Source organism: Hoplias malabaricus, chromosome 17 (genome assembly GCF_029633855.1).
Source record: "Hoplias malabaricus isolate fHopMal1 chromosome 17, fHopMal1.hap1, whole genome shotgun sequence".
Lineage (NCBI taxonomy): Eukaryota > Metazoa > Chordata > Actinopteri > Characiformes > Erythrinidae > Hoplias > Hoplias malabaricus.
In genome coordinates, this window is record NC_089816.1 from 26,853,255 (window position 1) to 26,869,740 (window position 16,486).

Below are 16,486 nucleotides of genomic sequence, written 5' to 3' on the forward strand. Positions count from 1 at the left end.
AATAAATAAATAACTGGTTCAGTGCATGCACACTTTTATTTGGCATTTATCTGGAGCCTACCAGCCCACGATTTGGGACACAAGAAAAAACGTAATCTGCCAAAGCCAAAGTCAGAAAACACATGATAAAACATTGTCTCTATTTAATAGTTCTAGAAGGCAACATATTGGTAGCTTGTATTGGATATATTTTATTATACTGTATGTTATATTTTGTATGGAACTTTTTAGGGCACTAACACTGGTTCTGCTACACTTTTAAATGGCTTCTTGATTAAACTTCTACTTTGAACAAGGAGCTCTATACAGAAAAAATTAAATGGTTCTTTTCATAGTGAATATGTTGTATATGGCTCACTAAAGTATCAGGCTGTAAACAGCTCTATATAGAACCAAATTTTTTTCTAATATTGTTATGATGTGGTGCAGCAGGTAGATAGCAGGGACCTGGAGGTGGTGGGTTCAAGTCTGGCTCTGGCTGACTGTCTGTGAGGTCTTTGATTTGTTCTCCCTCTTCCTGGGTATGTTCCCGCCTTGTGCCCAGTGATTCCAGGTAAGACCCACTGTGACCCTGAACTAGATAATCAGTTTCAAACAATGAATAAATGAATGAATGTTATGATGCGCAGCTTAATAAAAGTAGAATGTTTGTTGTCTTTAATCAACCATTTTTAAGAGTTAATGGTATTGTTCAAAGAGCCCTTTGCTGTACATGTATTTTTAAGAGTGCAGATTAGCTGCTTGCCTTCTTAAAGGATTTGTGACAGTTGTTAAAGAAGGACAGATGTCAGGTAATGATCAATTTAAATTTATGAGCCTATTCTGCACATGGCAAGCTGTTCCAACCCCTGAAACAGACCCCTCAGAAATTCCTTCTGCCCTTTTTGCCTAATTAATCCTGTCGGTGGTCTTGACTCTGTGCTCTTTTTCTATTTTCTCAATTAAGGGCAGCCAGTCCCAGACTGTACAACCTTTTTCTCAGTGGTTAAACATGCTCTCAGGAGACACCTAACCTTTCTGAATAAGCACACATAAGCACACACAGCTGGAAGTTCTTCCCCAATGGTAGTGTCTATTTTTGGCACAGCTCCCATCCCATTTGCACATGTCACTTACTGCGGATCTTCTTCAGTGGCTGTGTGTGGTTTCATCACCTTATTCTCCGTATTAGGGGTTTGCTTTTTACAGTTATTGTCCTCAGCCGCGTAAGAAGCAGTGTTGCTGAAGAACGCCTTTATTGCTGCTTTATGGCGCTGTGGCTGCCTCTGGGTCATTACTTACGGCACTGTAAGGTTAATGCCTGTTCGTTAGCTGGAGACGCTTTATGGCACTCTGCTGCACGTGAGCCATGGCCCTTTTTAATGTGTACGATGAGGCGCATGCAATTAGCGTATCCCCCTTCTTTCTGTCTGATAGCTCATTCAAAAAGAGGACCGTGGCCTTGTGAATGCAAAGCTACAGCTAATTATCTTTAAAAGGAGTGGAAGTTGATGGGGGATCTCTGGAGAATTGAGTGAGAGCTGAGAGAGAGAGAGAGAGAGAGAGAGAGAGAGAGAGAGACAGAGATAGACAGTTAGAGAGAGTAATTGCAGGAGAGAGGATAGAGAAGACAAGGAGAGAAGGAAAATAAGTGTGAGTGCGCAAAAGAGAGAGAGAGTGAGAGAGAGAAAAGAAGGGAGAGTGAGAAAGTAAGGCAAAATGAACGAAAAGAGTGGTGAGGAAGAGGAAGAGTGGAGAGATTGAGAATGAAAGCATGAGAGAAGAGTAAGGAGGAATAGGGAGAGAAGGATAAAGAATGTGTGAGAGAGATGGAGAGACAGAGGGAATTAGGGAGAGTGGGAAAGAGTGGTAAAACGAGATGAAAGAGAGAGAGTGGCAGTGAGAATGAGGAAGTGTTAGAGAGTGGCCATAGAGAGGGAAGAGAAAGAAAAGTAAGAGAAAGAGAGAGGGGTTGACAAAAAGAAGAGGGCTAGAGAAAGAGAGAGGTGGGGTGGGGGTGGGGGGTGGGGGGGTCTGCAGGCTTGTTAGATGTTTGTCTCACTCCGTAAGCTTCCTCGGGCCATCCATCACCTCGACGGAATCATTACTGTTTCCAGTCAATGCAGCAGCTGGGCCTGCTGTCCCTGAAGGAGTGCTGCTGCTCAGCTCCACTCGGCTCAGCTCAGCTCAGAGCAGCGTTCTTATTATTCCTCCATGTAGAAAACGGCCAATTAATGCCCAACTTCTACATTTGTAATCGCCTCCGCCTCTCGGCTGCCTCCTGACACAGCGGCCAAACAAGCTACCTTCATAGCTTCATTATAGCCAACATATCCTCCAGCTCACTGCCCTCAGGGCTCCACACACGGCATGAGAGCTGTGCACTGGCCTCATAAACATCACACACATCACCCAGGCTGGACACGTCTCTGTAAACCAGGCAGAAAATACAAGGCCATTAATATTCAGTTATTTTCATCACCATACACATCCAACACATCACCGAGATATATAAAATTATTTTACTGACACATTCATCCATTATTATACAACATAGCACACTTTGATTGGCTAGCTCAGCTTTTAGGATTATACAGGGTGGGCCATTTATTTGGATATACCTTAATAAAATGGGAATGGTTGGTGATTTTAACTTCCTGTTTGTGGCACATTAGTATATGGGAAGGGGAAAACATTTTAAGAGGGGTGGTGACCATGGTGGCCATTTTGAAGTTGGCCATTTTGGATCCAACTTTTGTTTTTTCAATGGGAAGAGGGTCATATGACACATCAAACTTATTGGGAATTTCACAAGATAAACAATGGTGTGCTTGGTTTTAATGTAACTTTATTCTTTCGTGAGTTATTTACAAGTTTCCGACCACTTATAAAATGTGTTCAAAGTGCTGCCCATTGTGTTGGATTGTCAATGTAACCCTCTTCTCCCACTCTTCACACACTGATAGCAACACCGCAGGAGAAATGCTAGCACAGGCTTCCAGTATCTGTAGTTTCAGGTGCTGCACATCTTGATGGTATGGTGTGGTATATGGGGTACAAAGATAGTGGGGCCATTCTTCATCAATAGAAACCTCAAGGCCACTGGATATGTGAAATTGCTACATGATGATGTGTTTCCCTCTTTATGCACTGAAGCTGGCACGTTCCCTGAGTTTTTCCAGCAAGATGGTGCATCACCACATTATGGGTGTCAGGTCCGAGTATTCCTAGATGAACAGTTTCCTGGAAAATGGATTGGTTGTCGTGGGACATTTGAATTGCCCCTAATGTCTCCCGATCTGACCTAATGTCTCCCGATCTGACCCCCTTAGACTTTTATCTTTGGGGTCATCTGAAGGCAATTGTCTATGCTGTTGAGATGTGCTGCACCTGAAACTATGGATACTGGAAGCCTGTGCTAGCATTTGTCCTGCAGTGTTGCTATCAGTGTGTGAAGAGTGGGAGAAGAGTGTTGCATTTACAATCCAACACAATGGGCAGCACTTTGAAGACATTTTATAAGTGGTCAGAATCTTGTAAATAACTCATGAAATAATAAAATTACATTGAAACCAATTGTTTTTCTTGTGAAATTCCCAATAAGTTTGATGTGTCACATGACCCTCTTCCCACTGAAAAAACAAAAGTTGGATCCAAAATGACTGACTTCAAAATGGCCGCCATGGTCACCACCCATCTTGAAAAGTTTCCCCACTCCCATATACTAATGTGCCACAAACAGGAAGTTAATATCACCAACCATTCCCATTTTATTAAGGTGTATCCATATAAATGGCCCACCCTGTACATTGACTGCCTAGTTGAAGGTTCAATAGTGATATCCAACGGACAAGTTGCATTTTCATTGCTACACTCTAATTGGCTTCTTCAGTTCTGAGTACAACACTCTGATTGGCAAGTTGAATTTTCAGCACTACACTTATTAGCTAATAAAATGTTCCTACTACAATTTGCTATTTACATTTTCACTGGTATACTCTGATTAGCTAGTTAAGATTCCAGTACTATACTCTTATTGGCTAGTTCTGTTTTCAGAAGTATACTCAAATTGATTTTCAGTACTCCTATTGACTAATTCAATTTTAGTACTGTACTCTGGTTTTGATTGGATTCCTGATGCTGAAGTTTAATTTTATGTCTTGCAATATAATTGGCCAGTTTTACCATGTATTCTTATTGGTTAGCTCAACTGTCCCTTTGCACTCTGATTGGCATGTTCAAATCAGTTCTCCAGTCTGATTGGTCAGTTGAATTCTCATTTTCTACATTTTAATTGGATAGTTGAATTTCACAAAAGGCCAAATGCCCAGTTTTTTTAAAGACAGTTTCTAGTAGCATCCAGGCTTTAACACATTCTGATGACATAAAGAAGGGATTAGTGCTGAAAGACATCTGAATCATGCAAAATCGAAGCCTCACTCTATCCTCCTCATGAGGCTCATGATGCAAAGTCTGAGATGAATAGATATTTCATTTCAAATGCATGGTTGTGGATACAGTCTACAGCAGATCCAGCTTTTGATACAAAGCCTTCTTATCGGCTCTGCTTTATAAAAATACAGCGTATATACAATGCCAGGCTGTCGAGATGGAGAAGCAAAGAAAATGTATGGAATCCAAATCAGCTCTCTATGCTGATTCATTCCTTTACTCTAAGATACATCTTACTGGAAAGCTAAACAAAGGTTTAGCAGTGGATTTGAAAGGGTATTTTGGAATCTTCCCTTTTGATTTATTTATTTCATAGAGTAGATTCAAGTATAGTATGAATAATGAATCTCTAACATATGTAATAATTAACATTTGATGGCTTTCTTGTCAAATACTACAAGAAATCCCTGATTTTCAACCTCTGTAATTCTGCAGTCTTTTTGGGATACACTGCGATTCAAATATAATTGTCCAATAACTGTAACTGACCTCATATATTACCTTGTGACCATCACATCCACACAGAGATACATTTTAGTGTACAGTCCAAAGCCTTCTAAGTAGCGCAGAGAGTGTTCTGGCAGCAAAGGAGGAGAAACCGCCAATGAATACCCATGATTTATGGAGAAATATTGAATGAACAGATGTACACAAACTTTTTGGGCATACGGAGTGAACATTACTGCTGAATCTGTGCGGTATCAGCCTTGTTTATGCTTTAGTCCACTGTTAAAATACTTAGCAGTTCAACATGTTTTTCTGAGTGCACCAGACCTCACCAGTTGGCTCCATATTCTCATTTTTCTCCTTCTTATATCAGCATCTGATCTGCGAGGCATAAATCACTTGCCATTTACCGGCCAGCCATCACTCTCCCCATTAGCTAGAAACGAGAGGTGCTTTCAATGTTCTATTAAGTAATCAGTACAAAACACAGAACAAAAGAGAGTTAGAAAGCAATGTGAATCTGAATATGTATGCATGAATGCAACTGTACAGTGTGTGGAGATTCCCCAGCATAAAATAAAAGCCCTGAGGCTCAGTAGAGTATAGAGGAACACTAAATATGTTATTTTTCCAAACAAATACCAGAGTGCGGATATCCCAAGACAAATCTATTGCCCAAAACACCCCATTCATATGACTTGGACCAAAGTAAATGCAATGAAAATAAAGAGAGCACATTCTGAAACAGAAAGCAAGAGCTGCAAAGTTCAGAAAAGCATCAGTGCAACAGAAGAGTTCAGCAGAAGAAGAGAGAAAAATTGTTTTGATGTTGGAGAGCTGGCCGCCACGATTGCTTTGACAACTTTCACAGCAGAAAAACATCCAGCTTCATAGTTCTCCCTTAGTTCTCCAGAGTCCCACACTGAGCCACAGCTCACAATGTGGTGATTAGATGCTTCATCAAATTCGCTGAAACCGTTCTCCATCAAACCTACAGGAAAGCTGCCATTGCCCAGAGCTGGGAGGTCCTGCCCTCTCCAGAGTCCATATCAACTGCTGCCTGACCACTGCTCTCTCATAATGTACTTTCAGCACAAGCCCGTGTGCTGGGAAGCTGTGTCTTAAGTTTGTTTTCTCCAGATAGTGGAGTTTTGTGGAAGTGGACATCTATGGGTCAGCAAGTTCTGGAAAGTTTGCAGTAATACACTGGGCCAAAGAGGAGTTTCTCTTGCGATTAACTGCGATTAAAGTGAGGTCTGTGATATCTGCTAGTGCCGGGCAATAAAAACTATTTCGGTTTGTTTCACAATAAATTTGTGCTTGATAACAATGATAAGCTTTGTGCAACAGAGTTCAACAAATGTTTCTTTCTATTCCCTGTTACCACCACCAACAAATGTAGCCTGATCACGCAGCACACTGTCAGGGGCATATACTCATTCTACAATGGTACATGAATTTATGAGAGCGTACAAACATGAAAAAATTAACAAAACTATAATATATTCAAATGCTTGAATGTATGAATTAAAAATACATATGAATAAATATCCTCATGCAAGGTAGCTTTTCCAAAATATTTTACGCTTTTGTGGGAGCACTATATGCTGCCTGAACTCTGAACCCTGAACTTTCTTTATTTTTATTATTTTTTGGCAACAGGCATTATAGTTTCCTCACTGTTACAGTACTTCTCATGAGAACGTCAGAACTTTGTATCGGGAGTGTTTATGTATTTATCATCTTAATTAATCTTAAATCTCTTTCTACTGCTTTAGATTCTTGAGGTGTTAATGCCCCAAATCTGTTTTCATGACTCAAGACACAGATAACAGATTGCATTTTTCTTGGTAAGAGATTTATGATAGAAGTGAGTTTTTCTTTATTTGGAGAGGGTAATCAGAATGATTAATATTGTTCCAATGAATTACTTACTTGTGGATTTGAGTAATTCTCATACTATGCACATGTATATTATGTTCTGATAATAACAATTTAAATATTATATAGTAATAAACATTTGGTGTGTTCTGTCCGCATTTTTACAGAAGGATGCTCTTTTAAAACTAACAAGATTATAAAATGTTATATCACTAAAAAATATCGAGATTGCTCAATTCAGAACATTTATCGTGATTATTGGCCATATCACCCAGCTCTAACATCAACTGGCAAATTTATTGGTGGGAAACAGAATTCATTTAAATTATTATACCAAACAATTATATAACAAACAATATATATATATATATATATATATATATATATATATATATATATATATATATATATCAGGGCATTATTAGCTCTTATAAGTTTAATCAGGACACTGTTAGCTCTCAGTGTGTGAAATGTGACCATATTGAGCTGCTAACGAGCAATGAGGTGTTAAATAGGATTGAGGACCTCTGCTGTGATCACAATTAACACATCTTAAACCTCTAGACATCACAACTGCAGATACCCCAAAATGAAAAAGGTGTGTATACACAATAAAATAAATCTCAACTAGTCTGATTACCTGCTAATATGACAGTCCAGTTTACTCCTGGTTTTTTGAAGATTACACATTTGCCGTTGAATCCAGAAATATATGGACTGTAACACAATTTTGATAATTTAGCCTCTGTAACTCACCATGATGGATAACAAACTATCACAACAATCAATATGTGCTTGAAGTGTGCACTATCAGCTTTAAGGGTGGCGCAGTGGTGCTGTAGGCGGCATTGCTGCCACACTGCTCCAGGAGCGTGGCCCTGGGTTCAGTCCTCGGGTCACTGTTTTTGAGGAGTTTTTGCCTTGTCCCTGCTTTGGTTTCCTCCCACAGTTCAAAAACATGTATTGGTACGTGGATTGGTTGTGACATATCAAACACAGACATGAATGCATGAGTGACTTGGTGCCCTGTCTACTGTGTGTTCTTGCATGCCCAATAATTCTGGGTTGGCTCTGGACACACCATATCCTTGATGACACATTTAAGGAAACCATATATATATATATATATATATATATATATATATATATATATATATATATATATATATATATATATATATATATATATTATATATATATATATATATATAATACTGCCTACTTCACCGCATTGACACCTTTTTGGAACACATGAGAGTACCCACAAACAGCCACCAGCTGCAAATTCAGTGCTTGGAATCAACTCCAGAATTTATCTCCTTAATTTATATATATATATATATAAATTAAGGAGATAATATATAATTAAATTATAAATTAAGGAGATAAATTCTGGAGTTGATTCCAAGCACTGAATTTGCAGCTGGTGGCTGTTTGTGGGTACTCTCATGTGTTCCAAAAAGGTGTCAATGCGGTGAAGTAGGCAGTAATTAGACTGACAAATCTAAACAAACCTACCAGACAGAGCAGAAATTAAACACTGGCTAAATCAACAACGTGCTGAAAAATAAAGAATGTACTGGCAATCTCAGCAAAGCCTTGAAGACCAAGGAAGAGAGCTACAGTTCTACTACTGTCTTATTTGTTTTACTGCTTTAATATCCCTGTACTGTTTTGTAAAACACTTTGAATTGCCATTGTGTACGAAAACTGCTTTTTAAATTAACTTTCCTTGCCTTACAGTAGAATGAGGCAGAACTATTTCCTTTGTAAAGAAAACCCCCTTCACTGCACCTTGCCATATCAAGGACACTCTCTTGTATGAGAGATGTATATTTGTCAATGTCTTTATGAATTTAAATGCAAGGGTTTTGCCAAAAGAAGCCAACCACTGCTAACACTCAAGAACATAAAAACCAAACTAGACTTTGTTGAAAAAAAACATAGAAACGAATGTCCAGTTCTGGAACAATCCTTTTTGGGCAGATGAAACCAAGATTAACTAGCAGACCACATCTGTCAAACATGTTGGAGGCAGTGTTATGGTATGGGCATGGATAACTGCCTCTGTAAATGGGTCACTGATGTTTAATGATGATGTCACTGCTGATACAAGAAGCAGCATGAATTCTGAAGTGTATAGAGCTATACATTTTCCTCAGCTTCAGTCATCTGCTGCAAAACTGATAGAACAGACTGATTTACTGCAAGTCAAAGAAATGGATTTTTCTTCCATGGCCATGTTACCACACTTCGGCAAAACAGAGGATGATTTTCACATGCTGAAAACAAAACTGAAGACAAAAATACCCACAAACAAGCTGCAACTGAAGGCGACTCAAAGACCTGGCACTAAAGGCCTGGCAAAGCATCTCAAGGGAAGAAACTCAGCATTTGGTGATGTCCATGGGTTCCAGACTTCTGGCAGTCATTGACTGTATGGGATTTGCATCCAAGTATTGAAAATAACCCTTGGTTACATTATCATGCTCAAAATTGTTTGTGAGCCTGTGAATCTGGAGGGACTGTAAAAGATGACTGTAATTCCTAAACAGTCAATGCAAAGTTTTTGTAAAACCACTTGAATTAAGTCTGAGTGGACAGTCTACAGTTCAGCCACAACCTGATTTTTTGTTTCAAATTCAACATAGTGTTACACCATAAAATGACCACGACATCTCTGGCTAAAAACTGTGGAAATTAGATATTTCCTATAAAATATATAACTAAGGAGCATCCAGAACTGACAAATTGTATTTTTTAATGTATTTAATGATTACTGTTAAGTGGAATACATCCTTGCCAGTCTAAACTTAAAACCCCCACCAACCACCATTAATGACTACATTTATCTGTACTTTAAATGGTCTGGGTTGAAAAGACAGGTTTAATATCAATCAAAGCAACAATGACCATAAATAAATGTCCTGTACCTGGAAGAATTGGAAACAAGGAACAGAGCCAGTGTAATGCAGTGAGGGCGTATTTGATGAAGATAGCCCTTTGTAAGTTGGCAGCCAGCAGGAATTGCCAGCCCTTGTGTCCAGCGAAGCTTAGCGTGGTTGTTAGCAGCTGAGGGAGACATCTGAGATTTGTCTGGAATGTGTGGAATAGAACTAAAAATATCCACACCATAAACAAGGAATGACTACTGTAATTATTTACAGTAAAGCAAATACAGATAAGAAAAATTAAAGAGCTGAGCTGACCACAGAAACGAACAGACAACCAGACACCAAGAACACTGACAACTTTCCTACTTAAATAACAGGTGCTGTTCAGCTGGGAAAAGCTGAGACGGCTCCATTACTGGCAATCTGAAAGGATTAATTATGACAGAGCCGTGGTCATGCAGAGTACTGTATTGACTCTGTAGAGGGGTTTGACCTCTGAGCTGCGACCAACCGCTGCTTACTTAAATACTTGATCGAAAAAGGGTATTAGAATTCGATGAAGCATCTAATCCCCATATAGTGAGGAGACAGAGGAGGAGCCCGGAGCTCCATTCTAATTGGCCACCCACCATGTCTCAGCTGGAGAGAACACATGACTAGAGATGCTTCATTTTGTGGCCTTCATATAAATATCTCACTCAGGAGAATTACAGATGACGGACATTGAAGCAATGCAGATATTCAAAACAATAAAAATTCAGATCTAGGTCATCTCCAGGTTACATATTAACCCGGTAATCATGATGTTCAGGAAATTATTTTGGGTAAAATGCTGGAATATCCTAAGACCAAATTTACTAAATTAAAATGAGAAAAAGTTATTAAGCAAACAAAGAAACATCAGACAAGGAATCAAACCCTTTCGCCACATGCCATGACATTTTCTTCTACACTACACCAAATTCTGCAAAGGATCACATCGAATAGCTTGTCACTCTTGGTTATTCCACAGTGTCGTACATGGGAAACACCTCCAGTTGTTGTTTTAGATAGTTTGGATTAATCCTTATTGTGACAGACTAGGATTTGATTCCTCACCCAGACCAACACCCCTCTTTATAACAATAACAGCCATTGGACAACATTCCTAACTCTGTATCTATCCACCTTTCATTTGTTAGTTCATTCATTCATTCACCAATTAATTAATTAATTAATTAATTAAATAATTAATTAATTCATGAATCCATCCATTCATCATCTGCAACCACTTCATCCTGTTAAGAATCATGGGTCTAGAGAAAACACTGGAGAGGGTGCCAGTCCATCAAAGAGCACAACTCACCCATAGATTCACCCGAATAGTTTCATAAAGCTGATACAGAAACCATGCATTTTTGGAACCCACACAGACACAGGGAGAACACAGCAAACTCATCACAGATGGTGACCTAAGACAGGGATGGATCCCAGGAGCTGTGTGGCAGCAGCACTACTTTCAGCCGCACTGTGCAAATAAACTATCCACCTCTGTAATGTAATAAAAATAAAATAAAATTACACTGGAGTCTGAAAATTCACTCTGTCATTCATTCATTCATTGTGGGAGGAAACTGGAGCACCCAGAGGAAATTCAAGCGAACACGGGGGAGAAAACACCAAACTCCTCACAGACAGTGACGCGGAGTGGGACTTGAACCCACAACCCACAGTGACTGCGGCATTAGTGTCACCAGTCTCAAAATTGCTGTCTAAAAAACTTTCTATTGCTTGTAAATGATGCTGGCTCTTTTATTTTTGACATTCCAGTAAAGATTGGTATTATTTTGGACATATTTATCAGACAGTTACTCCAAATAATTAGCTAATATGAGATGTTTCACTATGTTCATAACCTGCTTCTTATCTAGCATAATTTGTAAAGCACAATTTTATCCAAAGAGTTTATAGTATTTTACAATCTATATCTTGCATACCTACTTCATATGCAAAACATTTTGGCAAGGTCAGTGAGTTTCTTAAATTTCCTGCTGTGGCCCAAAGGTTTGACTTTCAAGTGTTTGGAGCTAAATTCAAGCTGCTTCTCCAACTCTAAAATGTGAGGACTCATTTTCCACCGCAGGCCAATCAGAGCTAATGTGGAAATGTGAATTTCAGTCATTAGGCCTAAACGGCGTCATCAAGAGTCACTTCAGCTTAACTGTGTTGAGTTTTAGCTGAAACAGGAAAGAAAAGCTGGCTAGTGCGATCTTCTAAACGCAGGGTGGGGAGTGTCCAGACACTGATGTAAGGAGGCTTTTCAGTGGAGGCCGCAGATACGGCTGCTGTAATTCAGAGGCCAGATTTATCTGCTAACCTTTAGCATGGATATCCTTGTCGCTCTGCTGGACTGGGGGTGTGGGGGGTTAAATCGTATTCAAGGGCTATTGTGATGAAGATCGGGAGGTGGTTGATTAAGGTCAATGAAGACAAGTGCCTCACAGGCTGAGAACACTCTGGCCAAAGCAGACTCGCTGTTGCTAGTTTATGCTGATTTTAACACAAATGTCCACAAAAGACAACCAAGAAAAAGGGAAACACTTTACTGCTGGGTATACTTTTTTTATCACTTAGCTACACCACTTTGAAAATTCAATAAAATAGAATGCTGGAACAGCTGCATATGTCCTAAATTCACAACTCTCAATACCAAATGTGTATAAAGCGACCTGAGCACTACGTTGTGGAGCAGTGAGACTTGTTTGGAAAGACTGAGCTTCATGCAGTACCTTTGGGATGAGCTGGAATGGTTCTGGCAATCCAGAACTCACCATCTATCATCAGCACTTGTTCTCATTAACGCTCTTGTACCTAAATTCTATTAACTACTCACAGCAGTGTTCCACTAACTTTCCCAGAAGAGCTGAAGTCTGTACTGCTGAATATTGGAACAAACTACCTACGAATACAATCATTTTAGATGGGCAGGTGCTTATTGCCACAAATGTTTAACCAAACTGTGGTGGTTATACTATCAGCATCACACTGAGCTACACAAAGCTGGTGTCATTTTACACCAGAAAGTCTCATGACAATGAGATGACATGTCAGTGTCCCCTGAGATAAATCCTACATCAACTTGACATCAGTTGACAAATTCTTTATGACAAATGATGCCCAGTGAAATACAGCTTTGTAAATATCCCCAAAGGTCTGAACTAGTCATGAAGGGCTTATGTAGGTGTCATGTATCCTTATAAAGGTGTTAGAGCTAGAAGTTAAATATGAGCAGAACCATTGGTCCAAACAAGTGCATGTCTTACATCCTGCATGACTCCCACCTTTGAACATCTGAATTTCTTTGCTTGCCTCTGATCTTCACTGGCACAGCTGCCAAGTTATTTTTCTCTCAGAGCAATATGAAAAGAACAGCGTGAAATGGCATAAACACATCGTGTTTGATGATTCGTCCAAAACCCAACACTAGTTTCAATCAGAATAAATTGGAGGAAACTTGTGTGAGAAATAATATTTTTTTTGCAACATATCTTCTCCAGTTTTATGGTTTAATTTTGGCACATGGCACAATCAGCTTGTATACATCTGGTATACATAAATAAATATTAAATATATTTATACATAAATATACATATAGAGCTATTAAAAAGACACTTGGTGTGGCCTCAGTTTATGGTGTTGAGAAATAGACTAGGACAAAACACTAATCGCTCCGTCTTCTGGACACTGGTGCTTTCAAATCTAACATGAGTCATTTACATGCTCAGATAAATGGGAGTATAATCTTCATAAAAGCCCTATACATATATGTATGTATGCCAATATTTATATATATATATTTATATATATATATTTAAAGAAACACGGGTCTACACTGAATTAAGATTTTTCAGTGTAAACAGGCCACCGTCTCCTGCAGGGGAAACCCTTACAAAGTCAATGGAATCATGTCAGTTAGTTGAGTTGAATCTTTAGCTATTTTTTCTTTACATGTAAAATAATAAATTTATTTTTGTAATTCTTAAGCAAAATTAGACATATATAATATTTTTTTCCTAAAAGAACAAAAAAAAGTGCTATTTCGCAAAGACAGACAACCAGAGACGCAGCCGAAACACTATCTGTGGTGAAAAACAAACATGGCAAAGCCCCCCACCTTCCCCACCACCTGCACACAAAATGTTCAACATAAACACGGCAAATGTAGGCACACATACACACACACACACACACACACACTCTCTCACTCTCACATCCAACATACACTCATTTTATTACACACGGTCTTGCGTGCGCACACACACACACACACACACACCAACAAACAGGTGTTCTGAGCATTGTGTGAACATGTGCATTTCATGAAAAATCCAGTAGCTGATAGATAAATTTGTTTGAAAAAGATGCACTTTTTTCTTAACAAAACAATCACAGTCAAGTCTGTAGCCCCAGTCTCGTCTCGTGGCAGAGTCTGTATCAGAAAAATAATTAGCACTGAAAATAAAAAACCAAACCGTTGTAAGAGGATATGCAAACTGAAAATGAGTTTGGATTGCTTCGATTCTCTATGCATTTTACCCTAGATATGTCTCTTGTCTTTTCAAGAACCTAGTCATTTATGGCAAACACGTTCCACGTAAGCTCAGCCTTAGTGAAAGAATAAAAAACCAGGATGACCAAAGAAAAGAAGAGAAACAAATAATACAAAAACAAACAAACAAAATATATATAAAATCACCCGAAGCTCTCAATAAGGCATCGAAAAAAAAAAAAAAGCAACACAAATATTACACAAAAACATCATCTCAGAGGCCATTGTTTGAAAATGTTTCCCATGAGAGACTGCTATGGGAAATAAAAAGCACTTTTCTTTCTTCGTTTTTGTTAATTATTCAAGAAAAAAGTGTCGATATCTCCCCAGTCTTCTTAAAAAGGCGATTCCCACCAGCCCACCCCTCTGTTGTTTTAAAATGATTATTAGAAAAAACTGCTTGAAATGCTCATCCCCTCTGTGAGGGAAGATGGAGTTAGTTTACGGTTTGGCAGGTCTACGACCACTCAACATCCAGAGAGAGCGAGCCTCCTGGTCAGGTCTATTCAAATCCTTTGTGTTTGTAGACACCTCCGTAATCCGCCCTGGGTGTATATTCCTGTAAAGACCAAAGACGTGCCCCTCCTCACAGCTCAAGGCTTTGGCGGGCCTCCTTAAAGCTATACCCTGGTGGTGGAGTGCGAGTGGGGAAGGCCGGTGGAGTTGAAGCCGGCAGTGAAGGTGTTGTACGGGTGTAAGTTGGGCATGCCCACCAACGAGTTGGGGATCATGGTGATGGTGTTGGGGGTCATCAGTGGGATGTCGTCTGGTGAGCGTCGTAGGGTTAGCGCATAATCTGGCAGCGAGGCTAACCTCAGAGTGTCTCCGGCTCCTGCATCACATTCATGGTGCGTCTGGTTGACCTGGAGCGACATGATCTCTTCTTCAGGGGCGTGCCGACCCAAATCGTTGGACGAAGCCTGGTTGGAGGCCCTGGGAGGACTGGACTGAGGCTGCTGCTCCTGCCGCCTCTTGTCCTTGCGGTAGTAAAGGGCAGCGAAAGCAAGAACATTGAGAAAGAGTAGAGAGGCCCCCACTGCAATGGTGACACTCAGCTCGGTGGAATAGTCTCGAGGGTTCTCCACCACCAGAGGACCAGGCTCCTCACCACCGTTCCACTGCTCCTTGCCGCTCTCGCTATTGTATGCCGGGGACATGGGCGGCCGTTTGGTGTTGAAGGGCCAAGCCTTGCCGTTGGGACGTTTAGTGGCCAGCGAGTTCTGCGTGGTCTCTGGCGGCGGCACTTTGGTGGTGGTGGATGTGTAGTGGAACATATCATGTAGGTTGTACAGGTGGGGCACTAGGTGCTTCCAGAAGGCCACCTTTGTGGCGCGGTAGTGGTCACGCACTCGTGGTTTCAGACCGATGTGCAGGTATAGCTGGTCCTGAGGGTTGTACTTGGACCAGGCCACCTCCTCGAAACGGTTGGCTTTCGTGTGGATGAACTTGGTGTCCTGGGGCACCGGTTTGTTTGGATCTCTGTAAAACAAAAAGAAACAAAATCACATTTGGTATTCATATGAATCAGAAATGAACAAGACCACGAAGGCCAAGGATGGCACACATCAGATGCAATGCAATTTTCTTTGGAATTTCGCCACCTGATTCCACGTTTTTTTCAGCGATTAAAAAAAAAACTAATTCAAGTAATGAAGATCTCCTTTTGCTGGTAACAGGGAAATGCAAACACTAATATAGGGTACCTCCAATTCTGGAAAAAAAGAAACAAATACAATGGGTTTTATTGTCTCATGCCACGGTTGAACCTTTATAACAATTGCTTTCACAAATACATTAGGGTGCCATTAAACCAAATTGAAATGGTTATAAGGGGTGTCAACAACTTTTGGATATGCTGTAGGCAAGTGTATTAAGTCATGTCCTGAAGTCTGTTTTTCTTTGCATTTCTGTCAGAATGTACCAGGCCCTGAGGAACAAATACAGTAAGCCATTGTTGTTGTTTGTTACAAGGCCAGAGATGATTGGGCAGTGTATTTTTGCCAGTGAAATTTCTCAAGAATCAAACAGAGGATGAATAAGATAACGTTGCATAAATACTGTACAGGTATAGTGTGCAGGATACTGTCAATTATATGCATGATCAAATGAAGATTATAGTATCAAATCAAGCTGATACTATAGTTTATCCATTGTTTTAATTCCATTAAATCAGTGTATTTTGTATGTACATCAGAATCATTGAATGTATATCAGAAATACATTCAAATAAAAACTGAGAGTATCA

The 16,486-nt window shown here is 39.8% G+C and overlaps 1 protein-coding gene across 3 annotated transcripts in view; it reads right to left on the reverse strand.

Annotated features, from left to right (window-relative positions):
- Positions 1-13,202: 13,202 nt before the first annotated feature.
- The window catches only part of nlgn3a (neuroligin 3a), a 189,363-nt gene continuing 186,079 nt past the window's right edge, over positions 13,203-16,486 (reverse strand). For all 3 annotated transcript variants that reach the window (XM_066648813.1, XM_066648815.1, XM_066648814.1), the window contains one exon: positions 13,203-15,720. In XM_066648813.1, the coding sequence (XP_066504910.1) occupies positions 14,862-15,720 (859 nt within the window). In that variant the 3' untranslated portion in view covers positions 13,203-14,861. The remainder of the gene's footprint in view (positions 15,721-16,486) is intronic.